Raw genomic sequence first — 15,519 nt, forward strand, 5'->3', positions numbered from 1 at the left:
TTGAAACAGATCCATAGTAACAAACATGAATACATTCACGTTGTCCTTATTCATTTCTATCACAAATACATGAATAAAGCTTATGATCAAGCAAAACTACAACTGCTACATACAAAATAATTACAATGTACCAGTCATATTTGACATTTTATGAGGTCAAATCACTAAGCTATAATCAAAAACCTGGAAGTAATTTAACATTTGAGACCAACATATCATTTGAGACAGTGAGCACAGACTCACACTCTGAACAAAACTAAACATTTATGTATGGAGTTAAAATTATATTAAAAATACATGCATAAAAATGCACGAATCCACACTCAGCAACATCTCATAATCATTTCTCAGTTTTTGTGCATTAAAGCAAAATGATGTGCATGTATTTGTGGACTGTATCATGAGTTTACAAGAAGTTGGATACATGTGCACTTTGACGCATATATTTGTGTGAGGTTGTGACTCCATATTTTTTGACCAACTAAAAGCATTTGACATTTTCGAAAACAATTCCTGAAAATCTGAGAAAAATATGAGAAGAAAACATCAATCAGTGATGTGACTTTAGAGCCCCTTTTTTTGTCTTGTGGCAATTTGACAAAAGTTAACTAAAGCCCTGTACATGAAGACTTGCTAACATATATATTTCTACATGTCAAATCACATGGGTAAAACCACAGAGTTTTTCTCATTGTCTCTTATACATGTATAACAACAGAACTGTAAAATATTTCAGCTTCATCAGAATGTGCATAGCAAAACTCAAAATAAAATCCGCACCTAAATGTTTTAGAAATGCTAACATAATATTTCCAATGACAAACCTTTACCTATATGCAAAGCCTGCACAAGAAATACATAATATACACTCAACTTTAAATTAAACTCCAAAATACATCTTGTGCAAAGGATGAAAGTTATGGAAAAGACAACGCAGAGGATTAAAAAAAAAAATTTCACCTCCACATACATAAATAAAACTTTTACATTTAGAAGAAAGGGGGATTGTGATCACACTCATGTGGCATAATTTCAGAATTATTATTATTTTTCTTTTTTGGCAAATCGTGATAAGGGAGACACTGATGGGAGGTTTTGGTCTTTAGCCACCGCCATAAAGTAAAAGGGTGTAAATGCATCATGATATTTTAACAACAACCAGATTTGCCCTGAGCAAGCTGAATCTTTGAATAGTGCAAACAGTGCTCGAGGCCAGAGCCATACACATACTGAGTTGGGCCCCAAGTGAACCGCAAAAAGACAACGCATCAGCCTTTCCCGAGCAGCAACTAACACTAAAGTTATGACACAGGAAATCACATGCTGACTATACGGTTTCAATTCACTTTGAACTTGGAGAAAAGATAATACATACGCTTTACAATTAATATCCAGACTTGTTCATTAACATAAGCGAGCATTAAAGGCTAAATGTTCTCAGGCAGATATCTGGCTAGTTTACAGCTCACTGGAGAACTCAGGAAAATTCCCTATATGATGCCCTGAAAAGAAATGTTTTTAAACGACCCTTTACGTCCAGGTAAATCTGCCCTTCTGTTTTGAGTTTGGCCTAACGTTGTACATTTATGGCTCTGGCTGTTGTGACAGTAATATCACTCGCACCTGCATGTGCTCGGTGACGTCACCTGAGGGAGTGAGAGGCACGAGAGAGGAGCCGTCTCCTCCTCACACTATAACCAGCTCTGCAGCGTGTTCAAGTTATTCTCCATCCATCGCATGTTCAGCTTAATGGTTTCAACGGCCTCCTGCACGATCCTCATCTGAGAACCTTTTGTCCCCAGAGAAGTGAAGAAGTTCTGGGCCTGGACGAGAAAAACAATAATGTAGTAAAAATACTTCAAGTAACATTTAACTGTTTTTCATTTAAGCAAAGGTATGGGGGATGAACAGACCTCGACGAGATGTGTTTTTGTGGAAAACTGACTGGTTGCGGATATGATGATGCTCTGAATAGCAAAGGATCCGACAGGAAATCTTGCAAGAAAAAAAACAAACAAACAACAACATTAAATTGCAGACCAAATACTTTAATGCGTAAAAAATTTGTTCAGTATAGAAAAGGGCTTACATGCAAATTATCAAGCCTAAAACATTAGAAAATGCATTAAGATATTTATCAGCACTTTTCTGAGAAGTCCTAACAAAATGACTAATTACAGTAAAGTTTTTCATGTTTTTTGAAAGAAGGCTCTTTTGATCACCAAATCTGCATTTATTTGATCAAAAACACAACAAAAACAGTAATACTGTGTAATGTTATTACAATTCAAAATAATGGTTTTCCCTTTTTTATACATTTTAAATGTAATTTATTCCTGTGACTGCAAAACTGAATTTTTAGCAGCCATTACTTAAAGGGATAGTTCACCCAAAAATGAAAATTCTGTCATTAATCACTCACCCTCATGTCATTCCAAACCAGTAAGACCTTTGTTTACCTTCAGAACACAAATGAAGATATTTTTATAACATCCGAGATGTGTGCAAAAGAAAAAAAAAAAAAAACTTTATTAAACAATTCGTCTTCTCCGCATCACCCTGTAGCGCCATTTTGGAGAGTATCAGCTGGACGTAAACAGCGTATGCTGTTCTGTGTCAGCTGTGCCACACAGATACGCTGTTTTCGTTCAATCAAATCACAACCACATAGGAAACAGATCCGGCGATTATTCTCGTAGCTTCATAAAATTTCAGTTGAACCCCTGATGTCACATTAATTATTTTACAGATCTCTTTGCTACGTTTCTGGACTTGGGAACATTTCAGTTGTATTGCTGTCTATGCAGGGTCAGAAAGCTCTCAGATTCCATCAAAAATATCTTAATTTGTGTTCCGAAGATGAACGAAGGTCTTACGGGTTTGAAATGACATGAGGGTGAGTAATTAATGACAGAATTTTTGGGTGAACTATCCCTTTAAGTCTTCAGAGTCACATGATCTTTCAGAAATCATTCTAAAATGATGATCTGTTGATCAAGAAACATTTTTTATTATTAATGTTCAAAACCATTACACATTTTCAAGATGTTTGATGAATAGAAAGTTCCAAAGAATAGCCTTTTGAAATCTTTTTTAACAATGTAAAAGCCTTTACTGTCACTTTAGAACATTTTAATGCATCCTTGAAAAAAAAAAAAGTATAAATTTCCTTCCCAAATTTTTTAAAGAAAAAGTGTATGACCTTTACCCACTAAATAAACACTCTTTAAGGTGTTTTCCTGACCATATACCTTGTTGTCTTGTTATTATGTTATTGTTATTAGCACATTATATGCATGACTAAAAAGTGTAATGACATTTACATTAAATGTGTCGATTCAAAATGTTGCTAAAAAAAAATTTATAATTTAAGTAACCCTCCTCCTCCAGATTTGTTTTTTCTTTTAATACAAGTTCACCACTTACTTTTGAGTGATTTTATCCCAGTTCTCCTTCACAAAATCCCAAGCGTAGAGGTAGCCAGCAAAGTTCTTGCAAATTGTTTTCATCACCAAAGGAAATTCTTGAGTTTGAATCTCACTCCCATCAAGACTTTTCTGTAGAATCCTAAAAGGGAAAACCAAATTCAATTCAGGTATGCTTGTGCTGACAGCTCTGACAGAACATGTTGTTCAGCCTTACCATATGATTTTCCGTACATCCTGAGTGCTGGCCAAAGCTTCCAATGTCTTGCGCTTCTCTGGGTCATTGATGGAGTGTTTATACACATCTAGAAGCTTACCCCATCCTTCATCTGTCTGAGCAGCAACTTTGAAGACTGTTCTCATGAGATCACTGGGAATCCTAAATCAATAAGGCATGTATCACAAGATGTTCCTCTGTTCTCAAGAATTACTGCGGTGAGGAGTACAAAAGTCAAGAGCTCTTTCCTTCTCATTTTTGAAAATCACAAGATTAAAAGAGAAGTTATTCAGCCAAGAGTCAATCACCACACAAACTTACTGAGAAGTCTTGTTGGAAGTGAACCACTGATCAAACAGATGCTTGGCCTGTGTTGCGCAGTTACGTATGTTAAGAGAACATGCCATCTCCAGCAGGGCAGACCGAAGCGTCATCTTTGACACAGAAGTTTCCAGATCCCATGACTGATTCTCCATTAAACTTCCAAAATGGTCCTCAATGTAACTCTGCAAAGATTGAATTCCAAGAAAACATTCAAACAAGTTTTGTTTTTGTTTATTTCATTTGACTAAAACAGCCACACAAGATGTTGCACTTACTGTCATTCTAGAGGCCAAGTTCAACTCTGATCTTTTGTCCAGCAACCTGTAGATCTGACCAAGCTGGAAGAGAGCTTCGGTCAGAGGAGCCGTCTCTGTCTCATTTCTCATGTAATCCATTAGATTTAAGACCTGTCTGAAAGACACCTTGCCCGATCTGGAGGAAAGTTGAAGAATAGATTTTTTATTTTCACTCATTTACTAAAAAATGTACACTACTGTTCAAAACGCTGGGGTCAGTAAGACCCTTTTTTTTTTGTAAAGAAATTAACCCTTTTATTCAGCCAAGGATGCATATTTTTTTTTTCTTTTGAACTTGCTATTCATTAAAAAATCCTGAAAAAAAAATGTATCATGGTTTCCACAAAAATATTAAGCAGCACAACAGCTTTCAACATTGATAATAGTAAAAAATGTTACTTGAACACCAAATCATCATATAAAAATGATTTCTGAAGGACCATGTGATGTTAAAGACAGGTGAAAATTCAGCCTGATGTCGCAGGAATAAATTCGTTTTTAAAATATATTAAAATAGACGCAGTCATTTTTGGTGATTTTCAGTTGTTTATGATGGAATGATTAAATCTATATTTAAATTATGATAAAGATATAATGGATCTGTGTAAAACAAAGAGGAAAAGAGAATTTTATGTAAAAAAATATTTTAAATCTGAATCACAATCATAATTGATAAAATGTTATTTTCAGGTTTTCCATGATTGTGAGAATTCTGCACCATCATCTCTTTCAAGTTATGTCTAATAACTTGAAACCTTCTTTTAAATGCAGATCCACCTGGAGAGAGCAAATATGTTGTTGATGAGAGCTGCTCTGTCTTTACAGGTGAGGACATTCACATCCTCCTTCAAAGCACCAATCAAGTCCTTCCATCCCTCCTCATCATAATGCACTATGTAGAAGCCATCACTCCTGAAGTTGAACTTCAACCACTTCACTTGATCTGGAAGGTTTAACGTGGCTGGAAAAAATTTAAAGCAACAAGCAATACATTACTGAATATTTCCAGTAGTTAGAAACATCGGCCTATGCCAGTACACTCAGTCCTGAGGACAATACTCACCTGTTTTATCCTTGAGATGGAACACTTGCTTGCAGGAGCTGAGAACACTACATTTGTCGGTCACATACGTCAGGGGAATATGCCACAAGCTGCTATGGGTAACACAAAAGTGAATCAATTAACAATCGACATCGAGAGAGGCTGAGTTCATATGAAGCTTGCTTTTTTAATAGATCAATATTGGACTTTGACTCTGATCAATATAAAAGTCCCTTTTTAAAACATTCGCACCTTAAAACAAACAAGACTATTCTTTCCCATAACACACCAGAGTGGGGTCGGTAAGTTTTTTTATTTTTCTGTTTTTGAAAGCAGTCTCTTATGCTCACCAAGGCTGCATTTATTTGATCAAAAATTCTTCAGTGTCACATGATCCTTCAGAAATCATTCTAAAATGCTGATCTGCTGCTCAAGTAACATTTACTATTATAAGTGTTGAAGTAGTTGCTTAAAGGGATACCTCATCCAAAAATGAAAATTTGCTTTTAATTTACTCACCCTCAGGCCATCCCAGATGTATGTGACTCTTTTTCTTCCGTAGAACACTAAAGATGATTTTCAGCCAAAACCATAGTCCTTTGTTATTCTTAAAATGCAAGTCAATGGCTACCAGCACTTGAGAGTCAAAAAAAGCATATACAGGCAACACAAAATTAATACCCGTGGCTCTGATGCTATATAGAGGTCTTATGAAGCGAAATGATTGGTCTGTGCAAGAAACTGAACAACATTATTACCTCAACATATCATCAGGAGCCACAGGTATAAATTTTTTCTTGTCTGGACATGCTTTTTTGAATCGCAAAGTGCCGGTAGCCACTGACTTGCATTTTATGAAACACCAAGGACCATGGTTTCACCTAAAAATCTTTGATAACACTTTACTTAAAGCCTTTATGTATAATGCAAAGGGTTATTAAAGGGTATAATGCATTATAATTATTCATAATGTGTACCGTAATTATAACCAAATCTAAAATGCATGTGTGTAACAATGAATTGATAAGTGTTATAATGTATTAACTGTGGTTACTTAATTATTCATGAGATTGTACAATGCATTACAAGGCATAATTAATGCATTAAAACTACTTTTATAATGCACTAAACATAAAGGCTTTAAGTAAAGTGTTACCAAATCTTCTTTACTGTTCTACTGAAGAAAAAAAAGTCATCTACATTTTGATGGCCTGAATCTCTTTTATATTTTTGTGGAAACTGGGATACATTTTTTTAGGATTATTTGATGTATAGTAAGAAACACTTTTGATTAACGGATAAAAATATTAGTAATACTAAAACAAATCTGACTGAACCCAAACTTTTGAACACTAGTTTTAAAACAACTTTGACAGCCCCATAATTCATTATGATACATTTTTAGATCAATGTTCACAGCTGCAGTAAAAGTCCGGTACCTGTCGTCCGTGCTGTTTTTAGCATTCAGAAGGAAATGTTCTTGCGTCAGTGTCACTTGAGTGCCACTTCTCTTCACTGTGACCAGAGGAAAGCCCTTATGAACAGTCCAGGTGTTCATCATCTCAGATACACTTAAGTTTTGTTTGCTCACCTACGGAGATCATGGATGTCAGCGCACACTAATAAAACACGGCTCAGATGTCAGCTCAGTTGCTTCATCATTATGTAAGAGTGCACATTGTTTAATTTTGTAATTGCATTTATCACACTCAGAACATGTATTTGTTTTGCTCTCATAAATAATGAAATGCAATCAAAATGCAGGCACCATAAGTTCATCTCACTTAAAAAAGGTCTGACCTGGGAAAGACTGTTCCATAAGTCTTCACTTTCTGTGTTTGATAGGTTATACTTTTGTAAGTACTCAATCACTCCTTTTCGAAACTCCCCATCTGTGAGTGTTGCATTGAGCATCAGCAGTATCGAAGCCCCCTTGCATGAAAAGGCAAACCAAGAAACATGTTCAAGTTCTGAGAATAGCTATACAATCAATAACACTAAATGAAAAATGATTACATTACACCACAGGAAGAGGGTTTATTAAAGCCACTTTACAAGCAACAGGTAATTTATGACGTACCTTCTCATAAGACACAGAGTCAAACATCTCTTCCACCTGCTCAGGGGTGCTCACGACAGTGGACACTGGGTGGGACGAGTTCAATGCATCTTTGGCCAGCGCTTTAAAGCGAACATTTAAGAATTCAGTGTCCTGGAAATGAAAGACACAAGATCAAATCTAAACATTTTGAATGACACACATTCAAATAGGGTGTTTGATTCTCAAGGTCGACTCCCACCGTAATGAAAATGACTCTTTAACTCCATTTACTTCACATCAAAACAGGGTCAGGTAAAAAATACAAGATTACAGTCATTATCACACACTAAACGTATTCTTTTTTCCCCGACATGAAACCTTAAATTCAATGCATTAAAACAACACATTTTTAGCATGGCTGTCCAAATTAGCCCAATTTAGAGATATAGTTAACTTGAAATGTTGAGTAGCCCATCAACGTTATTACCTAGTTGTTGCCAATACCTAATTTTACAGAGGTAAAAGTCACGAGAAACAGCCTTGTTCGAACATCATTTCAGAAGAGAGAAAGTACTGTAACATATCCTATAATGAATTCAACCAAGTTATAACAGTTGGATGATGGCGCTAAATGCCCATAATCATCTCTTCATCATCATCAGCTCCTTGGGCAGGAGAGTTCTATATAATAAAAATGATTAAAACAATACACACAAAAATACTCTATGATTACTCAGAGTTGAGAAATCTTTTGGAATTGATTCCCCATCACCACATTTAAACATCAACAACATCAAAAAAATGTACTTAAAGAAGCAATGGGTATATTTGAAGAGTTCTAATGAATAAGCCTCTAAGTGCCCATTTTCTTCTAAAATTAGCATTTTTTTATCAGGCTCCCATGTGTAGGTTCAGTAATTTCACTTTAATGGCAATGAATAGGTTCTTTTCATTGTCATTAAAGTGAAATAATTGAACGTAAATATAGCAGCCTAAAAAAATGCTCATTTTAGAAGAAAAGGTTATTTTAGAGGCTTTTGCATCTGAACTCTTCATTTCTTAATTTAGAATAAAACTTACTATGTCAAGGCCTGGGAACACAGTTTCAATTGACATGTACTGCATGTAGGTTGCAAATCCTTCATTCAGCCAAAGATCATTCCACCATCGCATAGTGACCAGATTTCCAAACCACTGAACAGAAAAAGAACAATACATGACAATGAACACAACATGTCTGACTAGCCTTTTCAACTGAACTGAAGACATTACATTTATTTTAGACTTATAATTTATGTTAATTTATGCTATATTATGTTTTATGTCAATATCACTATTGTCATTCACTTCACTCAAGAATTTGGAGTATAAGCTTAAAGGGAGAGTTCACTCAAAAATGAAAATTCTGTCATCATTTATTCACCCTCACGTTGTTCCAAACCTGTATGACACAAAAATTCAGAGTTTTCTTTTTTTTGGTGAACTATGCCCTTAAGAAAACAATTTGAAGTAGGTCAACATTGTAATCAAAACTGGATGTAAATGATACTTAAATTCACACACCCTGGTAAAGCAGCCACCAACTCAGACTTTTCTATCACGTGTTGTTAATCATTGAAACATGACTATTATTTCCCTGTCATGAGAATGTTGCTTTATTTATAAAGTGAATTACCTGGTGGGCAAGTTCATGAGCAATGACAGAGGTCACCAGTTGCTTGTCTATAGAGGAGGAATTACTCCCGACTAGCAAAGTCGTCTCTCGGAATGTGATTAGTCCCCAGTTCTCCATGGCTCCGGCGAGGAAGTCAGGAATAGCCACTAGATCTATTGATTTGAAAGACATTTGGTCACGTCATGTCACAGAAATTAACAATTTTAGGTTTGTTATTTATAAAACAACATTAGCGTGTATGTCCAGCTATTCTAGGAATCTAATAATCCCTGTTTGAAGAGTTTCTTTAAGGGAAGGCATCTCACCCATCTTGCTTAACGGGTAGTCGTTCTCAAAGAATGTATTGTAGAACTCCAACAGTTTGCAAGCTGTGTCAAGAGCATACTGCACTTCTTCCTTTTTGTCTGGAACAGCATACACAGACACCTGCATAACATTGGGGGGGCAATATTTGTAACACAACACATTGATTTTTAAGAAGAACACATACCGTAGTTTTAGAGACATTATTACTGACACTGATGAAATCAGCCACAATAAATGCAACTAGGTAAGTGCTCATTTTAACACTTTTCTCAAACTCATCTTCTTGAAGCCCATTTTTTAAATCTGTGGTTTTGACCTAGAAAAAAAAAAGGACAATAACATTACAAAACTTATATATTATAACCTGAAGAAAAACTTGCATGACAATATTTATAACTCCTTATAAAAATACACAAACATAAAAGTAAAAAAATTTAAATAAATAGAACAAATAGAAGCTGTATATATATATATATATATATATATATATATATATATGTGTGTGTGTGTGTGTGTAATAAAAAAAACAATTAAAGATTTTATGTATCAGTCTCTCAGTTTTCTATTAGAAAGACTAAAATGAAATGTTACAAAATATAATGACATAACTGAACAGCAATTAAAATGTTTTATATATTAGCCTCTTAATTTAAAGTGAAAATAAAAATAAAAAAATAACAGAAAAAGAAAAGTGTAAGTAAATAAACAAATATTTACAAAAATAACTACCTTGGGCATGTTTGAAAGGCTGATGTACTTGCTTTCTCTGGTCATCTTAATTGTAAAAGTTGATTTAAAAGCTGGCTCGTCAAAACAAGGAAAAGCCTTGCGGGCTGCCAAGGGCTCAAACTGAGTAGCAGCCAAAACTCTAGAAGAAGATGGAGTGAATTAAACGATGTGTCTGAGAGGAATAAAGACATAACTAAGTAGAAGTAACTGTCAATCAACACACTGAAGCCAAATAGTTAATTCAAACATATCCTAACTGTTCAGAAGGTTAAACAAAGGTTAACTGGGCTGCAAATACCTTTTTATACCATTTGTGTCTACATATGAGCTGTTGTAGAAGCCATCAAAGCTGCTGGAGAGGTTTGCTGTGTAGTTAATGTTCAAAACGTACTGTCCCTTCTTAAGATCTTCTGGAAATTTGAAGGCGATTTGCTGCCAAGGTTTGTACTCCAGGAAGTGGACCTCTTTGCCTTCAAAAGTGGCCGTGATTATGTTCATATCAGAACTGTGAAGGACAATATTCTTCGTTTCATGCAAGACTTGCACTAAGATGGATACACTGCCTTGGAAGGTCATGAGGGTCAGGTTGGGATGAAGTGAAATACTGTAATGCACAGGTTGCACACTGGGCGGTAACCTCAACTCGGCCCATGGGAAAAGTTCACCATTTGTGGAAATGGGATAGATGCGGTCCATGGTCGAATTGGGCTTCTGGCAGCCCGCTGTGGTGAAAGTGCAGCCTAGCAGGAAGTAGAAGACCATTAACATGGAGGCCACCAGAACCAGGACAACAACACCTGCCACCATAGTCTTAGTCGAAGGCTTGGAGCACGATCCAGAATGCTGCTGTCGGGTGTAGGATGAGGCAGCGCTGCGCTGGTTGGAACTGCGATTCATGAAGGACATTCCAAGAAGACGCGCAGACGATTCGTAATCTTCCTCGTCTTCATCCAGGTCGTTTTCTCCAAGGCCTCGGACTAACAGTCGCGAGCTGCGGGGTTCATAGACCACATCGTCTGAGTCGATGGGGTAGGATGGGGACTCCTTCGCCAAATCCACCACATCTGGCTCTTCCTCAAACATGCTGTTCTCAATCATGTTCCTGGGCAGTGGAGCTCTTTCTGTAGGTTACAGTGGAAACAGAAAATGGTGTGTGAATACAAAAGCACAGTTGTTGAAAGTGGCTTCCTGTTGACAAGAGTGCTACCATCTAAGATATCTGAGTGAGAACTTTTCTGAAAAGTTGAGTTTTTTGTTCCTGCTGACAAGAGTGCTGCCGTCTAAGACAACTGAAAACTTTTCTGAGAAGATTTTGTAGTCAGCCCACACAAGTGTTTTAAGTCGGAGAGTAAAACGTAGAAGGCAAATTAAAGTGAAACTAAAGATGAAAGAAAAAGTACTTTCAATGCATCTGTGCAGACAAACATTAAGACTGTTCCAGTAAATACTTGCACCCTTGGCCACAGGCTGTCACCAATGTACAGCATAGCCTATTTCATACTCAATTCAATGTGCCTCAACGATTGTCTGCATAAGATTTTTCAATACCCTGAGAGAACATAAAGTGTCTGCATTGTTCCTCATTTACTTCCTTCTTCAACAGAGAATTAGACTAAATAAATTCAATAACAAATCAAGGCACTGCCTAAGTTAACAGTGATCAAATTACCATTTAACACATTGCTTGAATGTGTTAAATGTGTCCTACCTGCTGACCTGGGGTCAAACTCAGGTCTGCTGCACAAATACTCTTCTTCTTTAAGTGACCTGAATTTCAACTTCTTTCACATGCGTCATTTACTGTTAGCGCAACACTTTCATTTTTTACACATTTCAGTTTGTAAATTCTTCAAACACTTGTTACAGTTCCTTTGTAAATCTCACAAAAACATGTCAAGGTCACATTTCTTGAACCATTGGCATATTTTGCAAATGTAATTAAAATTCAGCCTATTTTTTTTAAATGTTCTGCATTGTGAGATTATATTCATGCTGATTACACTTAGCAAAAATGGAAGATGTGATCGTCTTTTCTTTCCAACTGTGACGTATATATTTGAGTGCATGGCTTCTCTGGCAAGAAAAAAGTAGGACAGGACTCAGGTTTTGTCCATTGGGAATTGACTGGATCATTGTCGTTTGTTAATTGCTGTGATCTCATGAGAGTGACAGGTTGCTGGAAGGGACAGATTATAGTCCCGCCCTCGTGCTGACATCATTGCGAAGAGAAGTTAATGTTTTTGATGAACAATTAGGAGGGCGCATTAAAAAATAATGATGTACACTGATAAATAATTTATAATTTTCTATTTTTATAACAGTAAATGCACTGCAATATTCAATAAAAAATAAGATTTGTCAATTTTGATTTCATTGCGACTTTAAGTACATTTGGTTGTCAAATTTTTTTGAAATTCCAATTATTAACTGGTGATTCTCATTAAATTCTCAATACTGTATGATTCTTTAAATAAGCATAAAGGCCTAATTTGAAACATATATTACCTTGATGTTTAAATACTTTAAATACTATATTTTGTATTAAGTATTAAGAATGCAACATTTTGCTTCATGGTATTTAAAAATATATAGTAAATATGACCCAGATATGTTCTTGATAGGTTTTGTCAGCTAAACTTTCTTAACAGTCAAACTTTCATTCAGGAAGTCAACAAGAACAAGTAACGGAAGAACTTTTTTTTTTGGTCTGCCACTGACAGACAACTGTATTTCGTGACAGTTATATGGTTGAAACTCTTAAGTTACCTACACAAGGAGAGAAGTAAAGACAGTACTAAAAAGCGACAACCAGCTGGCCAGCATGTCAAACTTACACAAGACCATAAAAGCACAAAGCAGCAAATGTCACCTTGCCAAGACTGGGAGGAGATTTTGTGCAAAACATGAACCATGGGACTCTTTGGAGATTTGAGTCTGATGCACGCAGACAGAAAGATCAGATGTGATGACTTGGAATAAAGTCAAATGCAGATGCTGACAGTAGATCACTGTGAGACATCACGTGAAGGACAGCCAGTCACCAAAACAAATAAACCACTGATCTGATTTAGCCTACTGACATTTCCACCCCCTCATAAACACTGATACATTTTAATTTAATCAGAGGTCCTGTTACGACCTATTGAAGCACACTGAAATTCGGAAAGCATATGCACTGATCTGCGAAATAACATCATTTAAATGTTATTCATATGTGTCTGTTAACCTACTTGAACTTTGCATACATGATATCTTAATCAAACGAGCTAATTCTAAAATCATTGACACATAACAAGGATCACGATGAAAGCAAGTTATCACACTATAAGAGAAGTTCTCGAGGAGATTAAATTGCATTATACATCAAACAAAACATACGGCTAACCGTAGCATGTTAGCTGATAACTTTTTGCAGTGCACGACCTCGCGTACAAATAAAGAGTTCATATTAGCTGCAGCCTTACCGCTTTCAAACGTCTCCATGCTTAAATGTTTAAATGCAGGTCTGAAGTAAAAAAACAAATCCTGTTTCAGTTGAAAGTGCGGGTATTTAATCCTGGGAAGGGTGAAGAGTCACACATTCACTCAATGCAGGAACACCTCAGATCAACTGGTGCTAGCTTAGCATTGTTAGCCTGATCTACAGCTCTCTCACTTCGCATTAAAATCATCGATCAGCGGTTTATTGAGCCATCGCTGGACACTGTTTATCGATACAACAGCGGACACAAGCTGAAAGTGGCAATCACTGCTGTCAAACAAGCGACACGAGTTTTACTTCCCCTTTCAGCTGCCCATTTAAAGAGACAGTTCCCCCAAAACGGGACTTACTGACATGCTGTTCTAAACACGTATGACTTAAATGTTTTCCCTGTCAAGCGCAGCCTAATAAATATTTTTTAATGTATGGAAAATGAATGAAAGTCAGTAGACCAAAAACAACAACAACAAAACGTGTAAAACCCAAACACACTGTTTATATTTTAACATATCCTTCTCCTTCCTTATTCACATTGCTTGTATAATTGCATACATATTTAGTCTGTCTTCCCTATTGTGTACATACGTCATTTGTCTGTCTGTCTGTCTGTCTGTCTATCTATCTAGCTATCTATCTATCTATCCGTGTAATGGAAGTTTCACCAGCGAAAGTATATTTGGCAATCATTTCATTTTGATTCTTCTGGTTGTGGTTTCCAAACATTCTGGCTAATATCCGATTTTGTGTTTCACAGAAGACTGAAACTCATACGGGTTTGGAACGAGTAAAAGACAACAGCCATTTCATTTTTTGGTGAACTATCCCTTTAAGACCCCGCAGCTTCTGCACTCCTAGAGAAATACAGCAGCTGACCGTGCTGCATGGCTGCCTGCAATATTGATTATGTTATGATTAAAGACAACATCAGATATGCAATCCCACAGACACATAAAGATTGACAAGATCTTTGAATTAAAAAATGTACAAAGGTTTCATTTAAAAGCGGATTACAGTCTTAATTTGTAAGAAAAAACAAAACAAAAGAGTTCATAAAAAGAGTAATTCATACCAATAGCTCCATATTCCTGCTGATTTAAATGGTTTGCCGATTCCATGCGCTAAGACAGACTGCCATGCTCAACAAGAAAAACTGTAATAGCGTCACTTCAGCAATTTGGACAAGCACATGCAAACAATTTGACTCTGTGAAAACACAATACAATAGGCTGGTGTATTCTCAAGAGCTTGCAGTGTGCAGCACATTTGGGCACCAGTGGATCTGTTATAAATAGTCAGGCCATTGTACTCTTAGAACAGCAGTATACTGTTTATTGTAAAGGAATATACAGTGGAAAAAGTTCAAATAGGAGATACAATACCGGATTGATAAACCAACATTCTCACCAGATTAATAAATAGGTACCAAAATGCTTGTAATTTTATGCTTGCTACATATTTAGGCTTTTTTTTAATCATTGTGCACTGGCTTGATGCAGTTGATTTGGCTGGCCTTTTTCTGATTTTAAGTGCCCTGGGAATGAAAAAGAAAATTCCATTTTTAAATTCTTAAATAATTTTAATATTAATGATTTAGTTTATTTATGTTTATTGTTGGTAGCTACATTACTGTATGCCTGGCTTGAATGTAGCCTATTGTGAACTGAAGTAAAGCAATACTGCCTCCTAGCGACAGTAAAACATACGTTTAGGCCTACTTATCTAAATGGGGACGTTCTATAGACTTTTACTGTTTTTATATACAGCTATTTATAAATAATATAACCTAGTCCAAGTATTTCACAAATGAGGACATTCCCAAAAGGATGTTTTGAGAGATTTAGCTCACTTCTGGGTACAAATTTGTCCCCAAAATATGGTAGGCATACATGTTTATCATCATCTTCATGCCCCGCAAGTTTAGTTGTTGTCAATTGTTATTAATTTATCAAGTTTTGTAATGGCTGGATTTTGGACTATTAATAG

General features: G+C 36.0%; 1 protein-coding gene across 3 annotated transcripts; it reads right to left on the reverse strand.

The window, feature by feature from the left end:
- Positions 1 to 544: 544 nt before the first annotated feature.
- Positions 545 to 14,670, reverse strand: LOC107699734 (leucyl-cystinyl aminopeptidase-like). Of its 3 annotated transcripts, none has more exons than XM_016501078.1 (18): positions 14,606 to 14,670; positions 10,354 to 11,176; positions 10,056 to 10,194; positions 9,511 to 9,642; positions 9,326 to 9,446; positions 9,021 to 9,172; positions 8,426 to 8,539; positions 7,385 to 7,516; positions 7,105 to 7,236; positions 6,744 to 6,895; positions 5,326 to 5,414; positions 5,040 to 5,223; positions 4,242 to 4,398; positions 3,964 to 4,148; positions 3,643 to 3,804; positions 3,427 to 3,567; positions 1,914 to 1,995; positions 545 to 1,823 (listed from the first exon to the last, which is right to left on the reverse strand). In XM_016501078.1, the coding sequence occupies exons 1-18, from the start codon at positions 14,649 to 14,651 to the stop codon at positions 1,692 to 1,694; spliced, it is 3,075 nt and encodes a 1,024-aa protein (XP_016356564.1). In that variant the 5' UTR covers positions 14,652 to 14,670; the 3' UTR covers positions 545 to 1,691. The 3 variants fall into 3 exon arrangements, with proteins under 3 accessions (XP_016356564.1, XP_016356563.1, XP_016356565.1); XM_016501077.1 differs by having other exon boundaries at positions 5,326 to 5,417; XM_016501079.1 differs by lacking the exon at positions 14,606 to 14,670 and adding an exon at positions 13,520 to 13,856 and having other exon boundaries at positions 5,326 to 5,417.
- Between the last annotated feature and the right edge of the window lie 849 nt (positions 14,671 to 15,519).

This window comes from Sinocyclocheilus anshuiensis, unplaced genomic scaffold (assembly GCF_001515605.1).
Source record: "Sinocyclocheilus anshuiensis isolate Anshui unplaced genomic scaffold, SAMN03320099.WGS_v1.1 scaffold278, whole genome shotgun sequence".
Taxonomy (NCBI): Eukaryota; Metazoa; Chordata; class Actinopteri; order Cypriniformes; family Cyprinidae; genus Sinocyclocheilus; species Sinocyclocheilus anshuiensis.